Source organism: Octodon degus, unplaced genomic scaffold, assembly GCF_000260255.1.
Source record: "Octodon degus isolate 3935 unplaced genomic scaffold, OctDeg1.0 scaffold00342, whole genome shotgun sequence".
NCBI classification, from domain to species: Eukaryota; Metazoa; Chordata; class Mammalia; order Rodentia; family Octodontidae; genus Octodon; species Octodon degus.
The window spans coordinates 835742-856572 of record NW_004524918.1 but is presented as its reverse complement, the minus strand read 5'-3'; the positions used below and the strand labels follow the sequence as shown (position 1 = coordinate 856572).

The following is a 20831-nucleotide window of genomic DNA, read 5'->3' as shown; positions in this document are numbered from 1 at the left end:
CCAGGAGACCAGGGCTGGCATTGGCTGAAGTAGTAACTCTCTAGGATGCTTTGGTGTAGCTCAGAGCTCAGGAGGATGCCAGGAGGGGAAGGTGCTTCATTGCCAGACCATGGTTCAGCCCTCAGGCCAGAGTTGGGGTTTCACAGGAGAAACCTACCTGTCCCCAAAGACAGGCCAAGAAGGGAACTCATTTCCACAGTCTCTTTTACTCTGTCCAGGAGTTCTGCCAAATAAATGACGCTATTCCCAATTTTTAACAAGGGAATGGAGGCCTGGGAAGTTTCAAAGACTGCTCGAAGTTACTGTGTAGGTGGCAAGACTGAGCTCAGGCTTGGCTCTTAGTGCAGCTTCCAGACTGACAGCTGATACCCTATGGTCACAAATATGACTCCAGCAGGCTTCAGCTGTACCATGGGTCCCACGGATCCAGGGACATGTTGACACAGAGCTGGGCCAGGGCAGCAGGAGGCCAAGGGCATGGATTAGCCACAGAGGAAGTGCTCTCTAGACAGGTCCAGGCCCAGGCAGCCTGCAGGCAAGGAAGCAAGCCAGACCGTCCGCAACAAGGTGACACCTGGTCAGGGCCCAGTCCCAGGAACCTCCCGCCACCAGCCCAGGGCTGTGTGGCAGCCAGCTCAAAGGCAAGAATGAGGAAGCCAGGTCACACTTTCCCACAAAGGTATCCTGCTCCTGCAGATCCTGTCGCCTTCCCAGAGAGTAAGGCAAAGGAACAGGGCATGCTGAGCAGAACTGCAGTGTCAGCTGCCCCTTTCTGGGCCTGATAGTCATGAGCCAACTTGATGGCCCAGCAATCCGTGGGGAAGGCTGTAACAGAGCTCCTGCCCCGAGACCTGGGGTTCCTGTGTTAAGGCTGGCAGATGTGTAGCTGGACTCAGCAGGCAGAGTATTTTTATTTCACCTACAAGCACCATGGAGAGCCACCACTCTAGCCATGAGGTGAGGGGAGCCATGTATTCAAGTCCCACTATGAGTAAGGAGACAGGAAGGCCCTGAACACTACCAGGGTATCCTGAGTCTGGGGGTCTAGGATCTCTTTGCTAGAGCCCACTGTTCTCTCTTGGACTTTAGGTTCTTCCCCTGGCTTAAAAGAATTTGGGCAAGTCCCTGCCTCCCTCATGCCTCAGTTACCCCATCTGTCCTGTGGAAAACTACTTCAGATGACAACAAGGCCCTTTTGGCCCAGGCTCTCCAGGCCTGAAGGTAGCCACAGGCAGGGACCCTCCCCTGGCCACCACCTTTTACTTCCTGGGAGTTCAAAACCCCAGGTAGAGGGGCACCCACAGCTTCCCTGCTGAGAGAGACCTCAGGGCCCTGGCTTAGGACCTCTCACCACTATCCTGTGGCTCTTTCCTTTCCTCTGCATCTCACTGTGGAGGGCACACTGGGAAGCACCTGCTAAGGTATGACAGGTGCACAGGCAGTGGGGGCTCTGCAGTCACGTTCTAAGTATCGCTTTTGGCATACTGAAGCGTAAGCTGTCTGCCACCAGAGTTGACTCCCAGTGCTAATTGCATGATGGGCTGGCACTGGTCTCAGGATCAGCCTACCAGGGAGACCACATGAAAATGTCCCCAAAATTAGAGACTCACAGCAGAGAGCTCACACCCACTTGAAAGGACTCAGCTTGGTGGGTACTGACAAATGCCTACAAATTACAGGTTTACAGCCCAGCCCCTCGTTAACCAGCCTATGCTGCCCCTTCTGGGATCAGCATTCGGATCCAAAGCCTGAAGCGCAGAGCACTCAACCCCACCAGACACTGGAGCTAAGCCTGTGGAGCTGGGGTTGGCCCCACTGGAGACTCCTGGACATGTCTCCAAAACAGGAAGGACAGCCCCATTCCACTAGATCATTGTGGAGATTAAATAAGTTAACTCACAGAAAGTGCCTCAGATGGGACCTGACCCATCCCCACTGATCAGGCCTAATGATCTGAACTCCAGGAAACATTCCACCTACAACAGGGGCCAAGTACCTGCTGGATGTCTGAATGGAGGAGCCCAGTCACACCAGTTCATTTGCTCTTCTGCCAAGCCAATGAGATCCTGAAACCCACAGAAGGGAGGCAGCAAGCTCAAGGAGACACAGCAAAGCAGTGCTGAGAACGCTGCCAGCAGCCTTCTCTGCGCCTTTGCTCCTAGTGCTTCCCCCACCCCAATATCTGTTCACCTCGGCTCCTACACCTCAAATTCATTTCAACTCTGACCTTGGCCTGAGGGAGCTTTTTCTGTCCTGAGTCCACTCCTGATATTGGTGGTTGGACATTAGGTGGAGATGCATTTGTGTTTAACCTAAGAATGGACTTTCTGGGAGTTGGCGGTCCCCAGCCAAGGCGTGAGCTACCTGAAGGAGTTGAGCACATACCTATGATTGGAGGTACACAAGTAGACAGGTAGCCACCAGGGCTGGAGCTGCTCTGAAATAAAATGAGAGGCACCTGGCACGAGCTCCAGCACCTGGCCCAAGCACTTAATCGGTGTTTATCTTATCTGCTTGTTGGAAGTAGTGAGCATCATGTCCCTCAGGGCATTCAGGCTATGTGATTGCTGGCCTACAGCTCTAGGATCACAGAACTCGGTGAGTGGGTGGGGGGACACTAGACACTATCCACAACAGGCAGGTACTTAAACTGTTCCTTGACTAACAGCTTGAATGGGCCCTGCCCTCCAGCTGTCCAGGTAGGGAGGGAGCTGGCTCACCTTGAGGTGCCCCAGATGCATACGGGCCCGCTCACACATGTGCAGGAAGTACTTGACATTACTCTCATCCACGATGATGTACACAGCCACCTTCCTCTTGAAGCCAGCATCTAGCAGGTCCTTGAAGATGTCCACATCAGTGAACATGTCCATGACCACAGCTATTACCTGGGGACAGAAAGAGACTTGGCTGTCAGTGCAGCAGTAGGACAGGGCATCATAGGAGGACACACAGACCTTCCGTGTCACACTTATTTTGGAGTGCCCATCCCAGCACCTCCCCCAGCAGCCTCAGGCCCATGAGCTTGAAGTGACAGATGGGGACCTCTCTGGACCAGGATTTGCCATTTAGGACACAGTCTCAGTCAGTGCTTCTGCTGGACTCCCCAGGCAGCAGGAATGGAACGGGCAGGCGCAGTGCCCACCCTTTCTGTACCACAGACCACAGAACTCCCAGCTAAGGGGACACATAGTGAGGAGTGTGTGAAGAGAGAAGAGCAAGCCACTGCAGGCAGCACAGGGTGCACAGGCAGCCTGGGAAGGGAGGATCTGTAAAGTGAGGGGTCAAGGAGGGTCTCTGTGTGGGGCTTTGTGTGTGTCACAGCCACCCCCAGAGTACCTCCTTCCTCACCTGGATTGGGCATACTGTCACCTGCTCCCAGCAGCACTCAGGATGGCCTCACCCAGCGGCCCTGTGTTGGTGTTCCCAAGACAAGGCCAGCCACACAGAGACAACCCAGATGTGCCCACAGCAGTTACTGGGGCCTGCCTGGTGTCCCAGAGCTGCTGTAGACTTTAGCAGGCCTCCCTTGTTGCCACTACGCCTGTGTAGTCTGGACAAAGCCCAAGCCAGCAGGTGTGCTCTTCCTGTCACTCGACACCATTGATCCCCACCACAGGTAATCTCCACTCCTCTGGACCTGGTTTAGGATGGGGCCCCTGAGGTCAAAGTGTATCTACCCAGCCTGGCCCAACCCAACTGTTCACCTGAGAGTCCTCAGGGCACAGAGCGGGGGAAGCAGAGACAGGTGTAGGCCTGGGCCATGGCCTTTGGTCTCTTCCTCATTTCTTCTCCCCTCTCTGGCCTCCAGGTGGCACAGAAGAGCAGTCAGACCAGGACACATGTCTAACACACTACCCAGTGCTAGAGTCAGCTCCCTGCAGGCTGCACCCCAAGGTTGGCCCACTGCCCACTGCGATGAGAACTGCCCAAGAACCCTTATACAGAAAGGCCAGGAAGTATCCTAGGTCATACAGCAAGCTGGGGATGGAGTTGGACTGGCATCTACCCAGGCCTAAAAAGAGCTGAGTTCACCTACCCCCACCATGAAGGTGGCCTGCTAGGGTCCCTTCCCTTATACATATGAGTGACAGGAGGCAGCCTAGAACCTGCTGGGGACATGTCGGCACACCGCAGTATGAGATCACCAGGCTGGCCCCTGCAGGCCTACTGGGACTCCTCCCTGGCCTCAGGTCACTGCTGACACCCAATGTTCACCTGGCACCAAAACCAAATTCCTGCAAGGGAAAGGTTCCATGCCTGCCCTGCCATGAACTTGCTTTGTGAAGACCCTTGACCTGGGTCTTCCTTGGGCAATTTTCTCTATCAATTCAAGCTCCATCTCTTGGAAAAACCAAGAACACATGGATATAGTGGGATATAAAAAGAACCTGACCTGGAGCAGGGCCTCACATACACTCAGGTGCTACTGTTTCCCCACACCAGACTCAAAGGGAGCTCCAGAAAGTTGGTAGTCTTGACCCTCACTCCCCCAGTCTCTTGCAAGCTCCACAGTACTGACATCTCAGCATGCAGCTGGATAAACTGAGATTCAGTGAGGTCATTAGTCTGGCTGAAGGTCACACAGCAAGTTAGGGCAAGACCTGGACCCACCCCCAGGCCAGGCCAGGGCTGGTCCCCAGCTCTTCCCTTGGCACATAGTCTCAGAAGGCTTGGCAGTTGCTGGTCCTCCCAGAGGGTAGAATGTGAGACCTGCCAGAACACCCCAGAAGCTGAGGCCTAGGGTGTCCTTCCTCCTCTGGGGTAGTAGCTCATTGTCTGAGCTTCTGCAAGGCTAGGAGGTAAAGAGGACTGGAGTCAGGGGAGGAGCTGGGATGGACAGAGAGAAGCTAAAGCAAAGCAATGCCGAAGTCAGATGCGCAGGCAGATAGTGAGCTGTCCAAGTCAGGCGGTATTCAAGGAAAAGCCAGAGCCATGGGAGGAGGTGAATGTGAAGGCATGGGAGACATAAGGTCAGCTAGGTGGGCTCCCAAGGACCTTGGATTTCACCACCAGCTCAGGGTGATGAGACTGGGTTTGGGAACAGGGTAGTAGTAAATAACCCCTTGCCGGGACCCAAGCCACCCCAGCCACAATCCCCCTGGACAAGTCACTCCTAAATGAGCAAACAGCCTTGTGTACTATCCTGGAAAAGGGCCTCATCAAGGCATAGCCAGCAAGCTCCTCCCTGGAGGCATACCAGCACCCTCCACACCCCAGATCAGCCAGGGTGGTTCAGCCTTGGGTGTCATGGCAGACAGGGACTTGCCCTGGGCTTGGGCTACAAGGCATGTCCCAGCAGGACAAGCACCATGTGTTCTGTTCCCCACATCACCCTCAGCCAGGCAAGGTACCTGATCCAGGGGCTGCCTGCTGCCGGGGTGGTGCCTGTCCCCACTAGAACCCCCATGGGCTGTGTTGAGTGCTGCTTCCCCAGGCATGGGGCTTGGTGTTAGGGTTTGTCAGATGAGAGCTTGTGCCAGGTACCAGCTGATGCTGAGGACAGGGAGTGCTGCTTGGGTCTAGGATGATGCTGGGGTGGGGAAACCTGGTATTCCCCATAAGGCCCCACAGCTGACCTGTCATGGTCAAGCCACAGAGGTCTCCTGGGGGCCCTTGAGGCCTGCCGTGCCCTCCTGTTTTGTACGCAGAAAAGCTATGACCAGAGTCAGTGATGGAGGCTAAAACCAGGTCCACACAGGCACCCTCAGCATGGGGAGCTCCATGGCTTGCCAAACATGACCACCTTTGGCCTTCACCAGCAGGCTACAAGCAGTGGTTGTTTTCCTCATTCTATATATTGGAAAACTGAGGCATGGTGACAATCACTACCTTGCCTAGTAAACTGGATAGCCCAGCTTAACTGTGACCCTGTGAGCTCACCCATGACACAGCTCAGCCTGGGGCAGGTCACAAGGAGTTTTCATCAACTGCAAATCAGACTGAGTGACTCCACCCAAGAGCAAGTGCAGGGATCAGGGATAGTACCAGTAGACAGCCCCTCCCAGGCAGGAGCATGAGTCCGTCGCACTCTACAGGTCTATCTCATGTGAATACCACAGAGCTTGCCCCTGCACAGGAAAGCACCAGGCATCTCCCTCAGCCCCAGCCTGAACACTGTCCCCAACCAACACAGAGCAGGCTCAGGTTGGCACTGAGCTTGAGTCTGGTCTGTGAGTGAACCTCTCCCCTTCTCTGGCCTATTTCCTCACCTGCACAATGGGGTAGCAGACAAGGTGTTCAAGACTTTTCCTCTCTGATGTCCTTACCTAAAGACCCCATCCCTGTGCCCAGGTGCCCTGCCCAGAGCCCAGCAGGGCCTGTCTGGGCTGGTTGGGGCATCTCGCTATGCCTATAGGCCTATGAGAGGAAGTGCAGTTGGCCACACCACCTCCCCACACCCCTGCAGGCTCCCGCCCTGCCAGGTATCAACACCAGCCTGTGGCTCCCAGCACCCACAACAGCTGTTTTCTAGCCTCCCTGTGACCACAGACTCCAGAGTATGGAACAAAAGTACCCTGGCAGGGCAAATGGGTGGAACAGGCCTTCTTGAAAGTGACTGGGAAAAAAAAAAAAAAATCTAGTGGGCTGGGGAGATGGCTCAGTGGAATAAGCGCTTCCCCGGCAAGCACAAGGGTCTGAGTTCAATCCCTAGTTCCGCAAAAAAAAAAAAGAAAGAAAGAAAGAAAGTGACTGGAAGGAGGGGCTGGCAGGGATGGGCTGGCTGAACACTACTGGAAAAGCACTGGTGTGTGGCCCAGCCTGTCCTGCGGGGTCCAACCTGTCCTGCGGGGCCCAGACCCTACTGGTCCCTCTGCCCAAAAGGTCATGCTCTGATTTGCCAGCTCCCAACACAGGCTCCTCCTTGGAGGCCAATTACCAATTTGGCCTCCATCTAGACTACTACTATCGATCTCTTCAAACCCAACTCAAGTTCTTCCATCACCCCAGCTCTGTCATTACTTTGGGCTCATCTGGTTTGAGCACCTGACACTCATGTATTTCTGGAAATGCCACAGGAAAGCAGTATCCCCCAAGGCCCGGACTCTGACACAGACAAGGTTAGGTAGGAAAGTTTCTGACCTGCTTGTCACAAGCCCTCTGTAATGGCCCCACTTGGCTCCCCTTCCCGGGCCACAGACACTCTCCGATGTGCTCAGAAAGAGCCAGCTGTGGTCTTTCTGCAAATGTCCCTGAGAGCAGAGGAGACACACCCAGTTCCCATGAAGCCTGGAGCTTTGACATGGCCTCGACACAGTGTACCGCTGCAGACAGGTCACTTCCCCACCTGGGATGTGCAGCAGTGGAAGTCTGTCGCATCTGCCTCCAGTCCCTCCTACTAGAAAGCTGAGCAATGTCAGGCAAGTGCCTTAGTCTCCTGGTAGGGAAATAACAAGCCCCTGTGCAAGGTTGTTGATGGAAATGTGTTAATGCAGGTGCACCAGCACAGCTGTGTTCACTCTGTTGCCCACCAACCCACAGCCCCTGCAAGGTGGGACAGGCAGGCCAGGAATCATGAACCACTGTCTCCCACTTCCCTCTGACCCACTGCAGGGCTGTGGAAGGCAGTCCCAGGGTAGCTCACAGAAATGCTGTGGGCAGTCTGCAGTAATAACCATCAAACCAGGGATTCAACTCCCACTTCCAGCCATGATGGAATAACAGTGGCTCATTTTACCTTTCTACCATAGCAATAAGAAAAATTCGGACAAACACTAGAAAGCCAGGAACAAAATGTGCTTCAGAACAGAGTGAATAGGATCCAACAAGGCAAGTCCTAAGAAGGCACCAGCTGCTTCCAGGCTGCGGGGCTGAGAGGGCTGCCCTGGGAAGAGGCAAGCAGTCTCCCTCAGATGAGAACACAGAATTTGCTCAGTGTGTAGCAGGTAGAGTTTACAAGACAATGTTCTGGAGAGGAAAGAAGTGCACAGAGAACTCAAGACCTCTCCTCTCTGATGTCCTTACCTAAAGACCCCTTCCCTGTACCCAGGTGCCCTGCCCAGGGCCCAGGAGGGCCTGTCTGGGCTTGTTGGGGTACCTCCAGAGGCCTGCAGAGGATTCCTTCAAGTCCTCAGCTGACAGGTGAGCAGCTAATGCATGGAAAGAAACAAGCAAGGCTTAAAGAGAACCACCAGAAAGGAAGAGCTGGAGCAGTTGCTGGTGCTCATGTAGGACCAGGGTAACTCATGTTCACCCGGCCAGAGTGCAAAACCTTTAAACACATGGGGCCTGTGGACTACCTTACTGAATAAGTAGTGGGCAAATAAATCCTAGACCAGGCATCGGCAAACTCCCATAAAGGGCCAGAAAGTAAATGTTGTGAGTTTTGTGGACCATGATAAGCTCTCTATCACAACTATTTAACTCTGCTATTATAGCAGGCAAGCAGCCATAGACAGTACATAAATGAATGAATGTAAGTCTGTGTTCAACCGTGAAGCTGCTGGTAGGCTTGATCTGGCCTGGGTTCCACAATTTAACACCTATCCTAAGCCACTCTAGTCCTACCTAATCAAGCTAAACAAGACAATGTTCTGGAGAGGCTCAGCAACAGCAGCTGCCTCTATGGAAGGACTAGAGGCTTCCCTGCCTTACTGGGGTGCAGAATGGGGACAGGAAGGAAACAGGTATTCTGTCCTACATCATTTTAAGAGAAAAACTCAAAAGTTTTAAAAGTTTTAAATTGAGTCTGGGGGGGGGGCTGGTGAGATGGCTCAGTGGTCTAAAGCACCTACTTAGAACAAGCTTAGCAAAGCACAGGGACCGCGGTTCAATCCCCCAGCACCACATGCCAGCCAGCCCCGCCCCCTGGTGGGCTGAGCTGGCCACACACACACACACATAAATAAATAAATAAATAAATAAGAAAAAAAAAAAAAAAAAAAATAAAAATTATTAAAAAAAAAAAAAATTGAGTCTGGGGGTACAGTTCAGTGGTAGGGCACTTGCCTAGTATGCACAAGGTCCTGGGTTGATTCCCTAGTGTGAACGCGCGCGCGCGCACACACACACACACACACACAGAGTTAAATTTTTTTCCAAGAAACTTAATTGTATATTTAAGGAATAAAGAAACACCAGCAGCCCACAACATATAATATACCATATCTGGTATTCAATCAAAACTTACGAGACACACAAAAAAATGAGAAAATAAGACTCAAAATAGATCAAAAACCAAGACAGAGGTTAGAACTGGCAGATGAAGACAAAATAGTTATAAGTGTATTCCATATGTTGAAAAAATTAAATACAAACATGGAAGATCAAATCAAACTGCAAAAGGTGAAAAATGTAACATAAACCAGCCATGACAGCGCATGCCTGTAATCCCAGCCCTTGGGATGCCAGGGCAGGAGGATCGCTGCGATTTCAAGGCCAGCCCGGGCTACCAAGCGAATTCAAGAGCAGCCTGAACTACAAACAAACAAAAATGTAACATGAAGATGAAAACTACACTGAGTGGCATACGTAGCAGGTTACACATTACAGAACAAAAGATGAATGAACTCGAACAAACATCAATATAAATTATCCAGAATGAACTATAGACAGGAAGAGACTGAAAAACACAATCAGCTCATCCACACACTGTGAGTCTATTTCAAGCTAATATACACGTAATTGGAGTCTCACAAGGGCCTTGAGGGTGGGAGAGAGATAGGAAAAAAGTGTGAAAAAAATAATGACCAAACACTTTCACATTTGATGAAAATGAAATCCTCCTGTCCGAGAAGTCCAATTGACTTCCAACCAGAGAAGCAGGAAGAAAACTAAGCCAAAGTCCATCCTAGTCACATCACCTAAAATCAATAATCATCCTTCTCCCACTTAGGCAGAGCGCAGTGACCAGGACTCAATCCCTGGCCTGCACGCTGGCCCTGCCCCCTGGGCATATTGAGATGGTGACTGAGACTGGGCATGGTGGTGCGCGTCTGTAATCCCAGCGCGTGGGAGGCTGAAAACAGAAGAATCACCACGAGTCCAATCTACGTAGTGAGACCTTGTAGATCCTGCACTAAAAATACATGAAATCATCATCATCATCATCATCATCATCATCATCATCATCATTATCCTAAAGTAAAACCTGAAAAGCAAACAAATACATCTGGAGAAACAAAGGGCAGATTTCTCATGGAATCAACGCAAGTCACAAGACAAGGAAATAAGCAATGTCTGCAGTGCTAAATGGAAAGAACCATTCACCTAGAAGTTACAGCCAGTAAAAATATCTTTCAACACCAAAGATGAAATAAAAATGTTTTCAGGTGCTCAAAGCTGTGAGAACGCATCCCCAACAGACCCGGCACTAGTTACTACCACCCTCTTACATATATTTAAAAAAAGAATCAAGGCTCAGCGACAGCAGCTGCCTCTATGGAAGGACTGGAGGCTTCCCTGCCTTACTGGGGTGCAGAATGGGGACAGGAAGGAAACAGGTATTCTGTCCTACATCATGCAGCAGCGGGCTGGGGACACAGGCCTCAGTTTTCACCTGCTGCCTTCCTACCCCTCCTGGCTGCTGGCAGAATAGATGGGTTCTCAAGGTGTTAGGAAGTCTTGCGGGCCTCCTGGATATGTTCCTCACTGGCTCCTGGTTCTGTCCAAACCAGTTATTCCATCCTGTCCTCTGAAAGCTGTCGAGGGGAGAGGACTGGTCTAGGGAACAGCTTTGTCTGCTCCACGGCAGTGTGGTAAACAGGCCAATGGACACTCATGTGCCTGTCTCTTTTCTGGTGATCAGAGAGGTGGTAAGGACCCCTGCCACTTCCAGAGAGGCAGTCGTGGTCACAGAGCTGCACAGTCCTCCTCTGTCCCCAGGCTCTTGGGGGTAGTATCATCATGTATCCACTCCTAGCTCTGACTCACCAACCCTGAGGGTCCTCAGCAAACCTGCCCTCAGCACTGGCCACAGGGTCATTTAGCCCAAGGACCCTGCCACCCCCCCGTATAGTCATGTTCCCTACTCAAAGTCTCAATTTCTTTGTTAACTAGGTCTGTGGGTTGGATAGCCTCCCTAGGTATTCCCACAGGATAGCTAGCAGTTCTGTGAACATTCCCTCATCCTGAGACTGTTAAGAAGGAAGCCTCTTGAAGACCCCCTTCAGCAGCCTCCAAGCACACAGTACTCCCAAGCACTCATATCTATCACTTCTGTAAGACAAACAGCCAGCCTTCACTCTACAGATGAACAAACTGAGGCCTGTGCAGCACAGGAGTGGCCAAGTCAGGCAGGTGAGCCAGGGCCCCAAGGAAGACTAGTCCCTCTGTTAGCCCAGGGGGCAGGACTGTCAGTTGCAGGGAGAACTCCATGAAACCCAGTCTGGCCCTAGCCAACCAAAGACCATACATGAGCCATTCTGCACCTCATCATCGGCTTGTATCACCTGGGACATAAGCGGTTCAGCAGGCAGCAGCAGCAGCAGTAAACTGCTGTCTGCTCAAGATCTGGAGACGGCTGCACCCGCCTCACAGGCTCCTTCCTGGAACGGCCTCTCCCAGCTCAACTCTCAATTAAGACTCGTGCGCCGTGGGGAGAAGACAGGAGCCAGCACCTGGGATTATGATATCAGATGGTTCCCACCCTGACAGGTGTGAGTCCTAGGCCCTGGGCCGGGAGCTGCCAGAGCAGGTAGGAGCCTGGGCCGCCACTGTCCCTCAGGACTCCAGCTGGGCCATCACCCCTACAGCCTCTCTCTTGGTGCGGGGGATGGTTCCGGTTCAGTGCATGGCTTAACATAAGGGACATAATCTGGAACATGCCTTTGTAGTTTCCGTTGTGTGAATATAGAGTATGCACCATGTCACTAGGCAATGTGACGTACAGAACCACTGTTGTGTCTGCAGGTTGTGTTACTGTGATGTTGTTATGTGACACATGCCTAGGAAAGGGTGCAATGGATGCCATCACTCCTGGTCCCAGGAAGGCACTGGCCAACTCCCAGGCCAGAGGAGCTAGCACCACCATAGTGCCCCACTATGAGGAACTATAGTTCCACGGTCACCCCAGGGTGTGCAGTGTCTAGATGCTGGGGATCCTAGGGACAATGTCTTTTTTATCCTGAGTCAGACTGGGAAGGACCAGTCTGCTGCTTCTTCAGGGACCTGGGTCCTGGGCCCAGCCCCTCCAGCTGTCAGCTCTGTGGCCATGGGCAAGTTATTTGCCCTCTCTGAGCCCCAGCAGGTCCCAATTTCCTCCTCTAGACAATGGACACAACACCTACTTTATGGAACTGTGGTGAGGATTACACAGCATAAGTAAAGTGCTCACTCAGCAACTGGCATATAGTTGGCATTTAATAAATGCCTCGTTAAGCTGCTTTTGTTCTCCTGGAGCCAAGCTGAGGGCCAGGACTTCAGTGTGTGAAGGCGGGGAACTGACAGAAAAGATGTGGGGTTAGTTGGGCATCATAAAACCTGGGCTCAAGTTACTTCCTGCTGTGTGGCCTTGGGCAAGACACTTAACTTCTCTGAGTCCCCATTCCCATGCCCTGGCCTGGCCGGCACATATCTGGGTTCTAGGTGGGAAAGTGGCAACTCATCTTCCCTCAATTCCCTAGCTGTAAAATTGTAAAGTGCATTTGTCTCTGCCCCTCAGGCCATTCGCTGGGTTGTCAGGGGCTGGTAAAGGGATCTTCCAGGCCTGAGGACTCAGCACTTGCCAGAAACGTGGCCTGCTGGAACCCCTGTGCTCCCCTCTGGCTGGGGCTATAGCTCACCAGTTCTCCCCAACCCAGCCCAGCCTCACGGGCTCTGAGAGTAGCACAGCTAGGGCAGCTGGGCTTGTCCCTCCCAGGCATGATGTTACAGGCCCAGCACCCAGTACGCAGCTGGAAACCCACAGCAGGCTTTTCAACAGATAAACCATTGGCTCCCAAGGGTCAGGGGAGGGCACACAGGTGACTTGCCACCTGGAATCAGTCCACTGACTCTGGAGGACAGCTCAGAGAGCAAAAGCTGTTGGCTCAGGGCCACACAACACTCATCCGTTGCCCCAGAAGAGTCTAGAATCACAGGGCTGCAGGGTGTCAAAGCTGAAGAGACCCTTAACAGTCTTGAATGCCTGTACTCATTTTCAGACAGGGTAGCAGAAGCTGAGCTGTCCCAGATCCCGCAGCCAGACACAGGCACAGCACAGGCCTGACCCCACACTGCTTGGCCCTGGTACTACCACCCACTCTCTCACCCCTATTGTCTGGGAGGGGGTACAGCAGGGTAATCCTGACGGGAATGCAGCCACTCCCCAGGTGCCGAGCCCATGTGGGCCGAGTGTGTGCTGTGTCACTTCCCTGCCCCAGGGTCTGCTGTTGTGCTGACACCAGGGCCTGGTGAGTGAGGAGGTGGCAGGCTGTGCCGCCCTGACTCAGTGCCAACAGCCACAGCCCAGAAACTCCTGTGGCAAGGGGGCTGATGAGCAGCCTGCAGCCAGGACCCCAAAATCCCTGTCCAGGCCTAGGGGCTGGGTTCTCCTACACTGCTGCAGGGTGAGAAGAGAAGGCAGGGGCAAGGGGACAAGGGGTGATCATCAGGAGAGATAAGACATGGAACTCCCCACCAGATGAGCAAAGCACCCAGTCAGCATCCGTCAGCACCCCGCCCTGCCCCGTGAGCCTGGGAAGCAGCCAGGGAAGGGGAAACAAGGATTACAGTTCACCTGGCTCAACTGCACCTCCCAGGCCCTGCTTGTCACTTTGTCTTGCTACTGTCGCCCAGGGACAAGGGGCAGGCACAAAGGACATACCCTGGCCTTTGGGTGAACATAGGTGGTCTGCTCACCACCCTCCTCCAAGAACTAGCCAGGTGATCTTGGGCTAGGACTCGCCAGCCTGGCCTCAGTTTCTACATTTGAGAAATGGGGAGGATAACACTCCTGAAATAACACTGCTCTGCACACCCTCCATCCACACTAGCTTTGATCACTGCCTGCCCACACACACACTGTCTAGCTGTGTGTCAGTGACAGACGTGGCAGGGATGCCCGAAGGGCCAGAGAGTCACGGATTGGTTTAATATAGCACTTGGGATCATGAACAAGTCCTGCCCTCCACACTGCAGTGCCCTTTGTCTTTGACACATGGGTTTGGCCTCCATTGCCTCTGGAGCCCCTTCTCATCAGACCTGGGGAGCCACTACTATGGTGCCACACAAACAGACCAGGCCTGGCACTGGAGACAAGCATCTTCCTGTCACCCTAAACAGAAAGAGCCTTGTGGTTGTTCAGGGCTGGAGGGGCAAGACTGCATGGAGAGCTTGGGTCTCAGCTGTGGCCATAGAGATATGGGAAGGATGCAGGGCTCAGCATGGAAAGCCTGGCCCATGGTGCCCCTAGCTGACCCCATCCCTGGGACAGGCTTTCTGCCATTCTGTCTACAGGAGATCAGTCACTGTGGCCATGCCTAGGCCAAGCTACAAAGTGCTATTGGTGAAGGACAGAAAAGGCACAGGAGGTCAAGCCTCCCCCAACCCTAAGCCACATATTTAAAAATGGTGAAGAAGCTGGGTAATAGGGTCACAGCAAGCCTTCTCTGGCACTGGTTCTGTGCTCAGCCAGAGCCCCACACACCCACATCAGTGGCACCTTCCTCCCCCTTGCCAGGTGTAGAATAGGTATTCCACCTGAAGACTATGAAGATCCCTTCCTCCTTTTCCTTCCTTGATCCTGACACCCAATACTCCATCCTCACAATAGCCAGAGGCTCAGCTTTTGTTCTCAACACCCCATTTTATAGACTAGAAACTGGAAGCTCCCGAGCCACCTGGGTCCCAGCCCCCTTATCGGACAGGAACTCTACTTTCTGGACACCTGAGCCAGGGGCTCGGCTTGTAACCTACTTTTCTTTTCTCTGCCCAAGAGCTCCCCAGAGTTGCCCATGAGCCAGCAAGATCCCCTATGCTAGTATTGCGGTCTTGTGCAGTTAGCTATCCCACTTTGGGGTTAGAATAGCAATAGGATTAAGACTTAGCCACGAACCCTCGTCCCACACACCCAAGCTAGAACTGGCTTCAGAATCCTTCTCAATCCAGCCCACTCCAGGTCAGTCACCCCAGGATGAGCTCAGAAACCATGAAAAGGCATGTGCAAGGAGCATCTGCCTGTGGTCATGGCTGTAGGCAATGGCCTGGCTGTCTGCAAAGTCTCTGTCTCTGCCCCAACCCGTCTCAGTATGTATGTCAGTGGGTCAGTGAGGTATTGCCCAGCTCAGCAGGGTAGGAAGGGGAGGTTCAGATGTGACCTAAAAAGCCTTCTAATGGCAAAGCTCAGCCCAAATGGACAATGTTCATTAGAATTCACTTGTCTTCCACTGAGGGCCACAGGTATGTCCTCCAGCATCTGTCCCATCTCCTCAGGCATCTTGGCCAGGAGAGTTTTTGCCTTGGCAAAGCTTTCAAAAGGGCTCAGAGAAGTTGAGCAACTCACTTTCAGTTGCTCAGCATAGCTAGGAAGCAGCAGATTTGAATTCTGATCTCCAACCCAGACTCAGACTTAGGTGGATTCTTAATCCCCACCCCATTACCCCAAATCCCAACAAAAGCCCTCTTCACAGAGTTCATGGTGTGTGGGAGAATCTCCTCTCAGGAGTGAATCAGTGTCATCTTAAGGAGAGTAGGTGAGAAAAGGCTGTGCCATTCCTCCCCATCCCACCCCTCAAAGTATCTGGAGAACCTGCTTACCAGGCCAGGGGAAGGCACAAGATAATGCACAATGGCCCACAGTCACCTGCTACAGGGCTTGGGAACCCCACTCCTTTGCAAGGAAACAGAAATCCCAGGAGGTCCGGGAGGAAACCTCCTTCCAGGAAGTGGACAGAAGGTGGCAAGCACACCCACAGAAGACCGTTTTGGGGGCCCCATGTTGGGCCCTAGCCACATCTTCAGGAATTCCCGCTCGTGCCTCCTCACCTTCTGGGCCTGACTGATCATCTTGCGCACCACCTCTTTAATGTGGGCCTGACCCTCGATTGGGGGCTGCATGTAGACGCTGGCCCGCGTGACGCCGCGGTAGGCGATGGTGTCTGGCCAGCCCAGGTCTAGCTGCGGGATGGAGCGGTCGGACTTCTGGGGCCAATACTCCAGTGAGGGGGGCGGCTCGGCCTCGGTAGGGGTTCGGCCCACCCCGCTGGCTTCCTCGCCGCCGCAGTTACCAACGCCGTTGTCCTGAGGCCCCTGGGTGAGACTAGTGCCCCGAAGATCCTCGGAGCCCGGGTCGTACACCTCGATGGTCTCCAAGATGCGCCTGAGTTCCAACTCGGAGAGGAAGTCTCGGATGTTCTCGCGCTGGAGCACTTCGTAGAAAGCGTCCCGGCCGCGGGCCACCAGGGCCTCCAGCGCCAGCCGCTGCTCCTCGCTATAGAAGAACTCAGGCTTGGACTCACTAGAGCGCCAGTTCACGTGGCTATCGTCTAGACACTGCACCTGGGAGAAGGCCATGGTGTCTGCCGCCTGCCCGCGAGTCGCAAAATCGAGTCCTAACTACGGCGCCGGCCGGGGCACCGAGCGCTGTGGGGCCTCCGGGCTGCAGCAGCTCCTCTGCCCATAAGGAACCTGTGGGAAAGAGCTGATGACTGCCAGGAGCCGGTCAGAGGGCAGGCGGGGCGGGGCGGGCCGAGCGAGGGGGTGGGGTAAGAGATCCGGCCGGGTGGGGACCCGGAGAGGGACCCGGAGCCGCGGCCCTGGGCCTGGCGCGCCCGTCTCGGTCGGGCTGGGGACCCACGCGCCAGGGTGCCCGAGCTGCCTGAAGTCTTAGGCAACTAGGGCAGGCGGGAACTTCCCCGAGTTTGCCACTGCCAGAGGCAGGAGGCTCTGCTGTCTCGGCCCCCGCTCGGCGGCGCCCGGCTTTCCCAGGGCTTCCGGGGAAGGGAGTGGTCCAAAATTACCTGGGCGCCCACAACCCGGGAGCTCTGCGCCGAGCGGCCCCGGGCTCGGGAGCGCCCAAGGGACCCAGGAGTGCAGCTGAAGAGGCTGCAGCCCGCAGCCACCCACTTACCTGGCGACCGCGGGCGATCCCAGAGAAGCCGTTGACCTGAGCTTACAAGAGGAACAGGGTGCTAAGGCTGCCGCAGCCTGGAGCCCGGGCGGGGGCGGGCCGGTGACTAAGTGCCACCCCTCCCACCCTGCGGCCGCCACCTGTGATCACGTGTTGCCCCGGGGGCGGGGACGGAGGGTGATTCACACCCTTAACGACTTACAAACCTGTGGCCCTCATCCCCTCAAAAAATTCAGAGGCCTAAGACCAAGAGCTCATGGACCACTGAAGCCCAGAGAGGGACAGTGTCCTCCCTCAGGTCACACCGCAGCACCCTCTACACCCTCATTGATCCTGGTCAGACTCTGGCTGGGTCCAGTCCAGCAGTGGGGCAGAAAGTAGGGTGGCTTCATAGACATTCAAGGTCCAGCGGCAGAGGTAGGCTGAGGTCTCTGGGCTGGGAGCCCCAAGGCAGGGATTGGGCTCTCATTGATACCCAACCGTCCCCCAACAGCTCCCACAGAGCCCAAAGTGGGCAGAACAGGACCTGAGTCCCTCTGGCTGCTGGGAGGGAGTCCTTGGGACTGCAGGATTAGCGGCGCCCCACTTGAACCCCACGGAAAGGAGGGGTAGAGAGAGCTCTGGCAGCCTCGGGTCAGGCCCAGCCCTCAGCTCCGCGTCCCTGGGGCTTGGGACCCCAGTTATGGGGGGTTGGGTGGGGACCACATCTAAAGGCGGGCGGTTGGGGCGGGACAGTAAAGCCCATTAAACCTGGCCCAACACAGCCTCTGCCATGCTGTGGCCAGGGAACCAGGCGCCTGGTCGCCCTACCAGCCCCCGCCACTGGCTGGAATTTGGATGGAATTGACTCCATTGCACACTGGCCTAGGGCTGCTTGATCACAGCTCTAACCCTCATGCGCCTCTCCACTCTCCATCCTGCTTGGCGTCTATGTTGGAGTCCACTGAGCAGTGACCACCTCTCCTGTGCCCAGCACCTTTGGGTACCCATCACTGACCCCTCAAGCCTCAGGTCCTGTGCTCTTCATTTTGGCCCCACCATGTCTTCAAACTGGCTTCAAACTTCAAAGGCTTCAGATTGCCTGCAAGTCCACGCATACACACCTGTCTTTCTCAAGGACCAGAGAGGAGCAGTCCCAGTGAGCCAGCCCTGCACTGCCATTCCTCGAGTCCCACTTATAGCCACCTGCTTCTGTGGAACTCCAGTAAACCCTCACTGGTCCTCAGTTTCCCCTTTTGTTCTTCCCAATGCACAGAGGTCCTGGGGCTAAAAAGGGAGGCCTGGCACTCAGGTTGACTGGCTCTTTGAACTTTGTGTGCTTACCTATGTGTGTCAGTAATTCACTGAAAGTTGTGAAAAAATGAACAGCAAGGCCATGTGTACCCTTTCGCAGTTCCTCCTGAGACAGCGTCTTACATAGCTCTACTACCTCAGCCAGAAATGAACCATAGAGCTCATTCAGATTTCATCCAAACTACATGCGTTGTGTTTGTGCGAACATCTGTTTGTTCACAGCCTTGCCACGTCAGTTTGTGCATACGCTGTCACAGTCAAGATGCAGCACTGCCTCACCTCACAAAGCCCTCCCCTCACCGTCCTTAGCCCCGGCAATCTGTTTACGACTCTTTCTGATATTCCCTTATTTCAAGAACATTATATAAATGGGAAGCACCATGTGTAACCTTTGGGGATTGACTTTCTCCTCACGTAGCACAATTCTCTGGCAAATCATCCAGACAGAAGCTTCCTGACTAATGACAGGGACACGTGCATCTGAACACAGCCCACTGTAGAAGGTCTGCTGCTTCCCCGCATGACTTTAGGGCTGGCTGGAGCTGTGGCTTGCTGCCATTGCTGCCATCAACAGGAGGAATCGTTGCGAACCTTGGTAGGCTGGGAAAAGATCCACATTGATAATTTGGAATAAGGTTTCTACAGAGTACCTATCCTTTTCACATCATCATAATATCAAAAGATGTTAAATTCCAGCTATAGGTTAAATTAACGATCATCTTTTTCATCCTCTCTTGTTGCTGACAAGTGTGGATATGCCACAGTTCGGCCATTGCCATGGGTGAAAGGCAGGTAGGATGTCCCTCCCCCTCATATTGAGAATTGAACCTAGGGCCTTTACACCAAGCTACATTCAAGGCCCTTTCACCACCATTTTTTTTTTTTTCAACTTTGAGATGGGGCCTTGCTAAGTCATTAAGTTCTCCAGGCTAGGCTTGAACTTGTAACCCTCCTGCTTTAGTCTACCACTGTGCTGGGATTATAAGTATGTGCCTCATGCCTAACTTGTTTCCAGTTTTTTGCTTTATCTTGCTTTGTTTTATTGCATTTGAGATAGGCTCTTGTGACATAGTTCAGACTGGCCTCGAACTCGTAACAATCCTCCTGCTTCAGCCTCCTCAGTACTGGGATTACAGGTATGCGTCACTAATCCCAGCTTGGTTCCAGTTTTTGACCATTATAAATAAAGCTGCTACGAACATTCATTCATATTCATCTTCATTTCTGGAAGATAAATGCCCCAGAGTGCAATTAATTCCTGGTCCTGTGGTAATCACATGTTCATAATCACATGTTCAACAAGTTACTAGACTCTTCCCCAGTGTGGCTGCACCGTCTTACATTGCTGCCACCAATGTCTGGGTGATTCCATTTCTCTACATCCTTGCCAACTTGTGGTATTACCACTGTTTGTTTACTTCAGCCATTCTGATAGGTGTGTGATATCTTACTATGATTTTATTTACTTTTGTGGTGCCAGGAATTAAGTCCAGGACCTCCTGCATGCCGAGCAAGTGCTGTTCAGCTGCCACAGCCCTTGACTCCCTAGCGGGCTGTTGTTTGCACTTTCCTGGTGGCTGTTCTCATTGGACATCTTCTCATGTGCTTATTTGCCACCATATGTTCTCTTTATTGATTGCCTTGCATGTCATTTGCCCATTTTTCTAATGGATTGTTTCACTGGTGTTTGTTTTTTCACTGTTTTGATATGTGGTTCGCAAATAGTCTCCTAGTCTGTAGTTTGCCCTGTCATCCCCTTCACAGAAATCTTACACAGAGACAAGTGTTTGTTTTGTTTTAACTTCAGGGAGGCCTAATTTACCAGTTTTTCCTTTCATAGATCATACTTTTGGTAGTGGGTGTGGTGGTGCATATGGAATTCAAGGCCAGCCTTGACTTTCAAAAAAAAAAAAAAAAACTTCACCTTCACCTAGCCCTAGGTTCTAAAGATTTCATCCTATTGCCCAAATGTCTGATCATCTTTTAATATCCTGCCTTTTAATCTAATAATCTTTGAGGTAATTTTTATAAGAAGGTATGAAGTTTGGACCAAGTTTAAGTTTGGGGTCTATAGATAGCTCCAGAGAGTGTTTACAAAGTAAACCACCTCAAGGATTCTAAATAATCACTCAGCATCACACAAAAAGGAGTTGAGAGAGCTGGACTCAAACCCAGCACTGTGCAGCTTCCTCCTTCCCCCTACAGCCTCAGTAGTGTAGGGCTGATTACCCCTCAAGGCAGTATGCCCAGCGGCCTCATTGGAAGAGGATCATTCACCCAGTCAACAAACACTGGCAGAAGCTGCCATGTATCACCTTGTGCTGGGCACTGTTGGGATCCAGGCTTCTACTGGAAGCCTGAGTCACAGTGTAATGGGAGGCAGGACCCAGAGTTGCAGAATTACTAGTGCTGCGAAGAACATTGCCCCCAACCAGGGCAGTCCAGACATTCATACCTGAGAGAAATGAGTCTGAGTTCCTTGGATGTCTGAAGGAGAGAAGAGTGTTCTGGGGAGAGGAAACAACAAGCACAGGGCCCTGGAGGTGTCCAA

The 20831-nt window shown here is 53.0% G+C and overlaps 2 protein-coding genes across 7 annotated transcripts in view; one reads left to right on the top strand and one right to left on the bottom strand.

The window, feature by feature from the left end:
* Fam83g (family with sequence similarity 83 member G) overlaps positions 1 to 17075 on the bottom strand; it is a 28526-nt gene extending 11451 nt beyond the window's left edge. Inside the window, exons 1-3 of one of the 2 annotated variants that reach the window (XM_004647936.2) lie at positions 16988 to 17075; positions 15904 to 16545; positions 2721 to 2888 (exon numbers count right to left, since the gene is read on the bottom strand). In XM_004647936.2, coding sequence (XP_004647993.1) covers positions 2721 to 2888; positions 15904 to 16431 — 696 coding nt within the window. In that variant the 5' untranslated portion in view covers positions 16432 to 16545; positions 16988 to 17075. The remainder of the gene's footprint in view (positions 1 to 2720; positions 2889 to 15903; positions 16546 to 16987) is intronic. The other variant, XM_023708210.1, reaches the window with a different exon arrangement.
* Slc5a10 (solute carrier family 5 member 10) overlaps positions 1 to 20831 on the top strand; it is a 98669-nt gene that overhangs the window by 67802 nt on the left and 10036 nt on the right. The window lies entirely within an intron of this gene.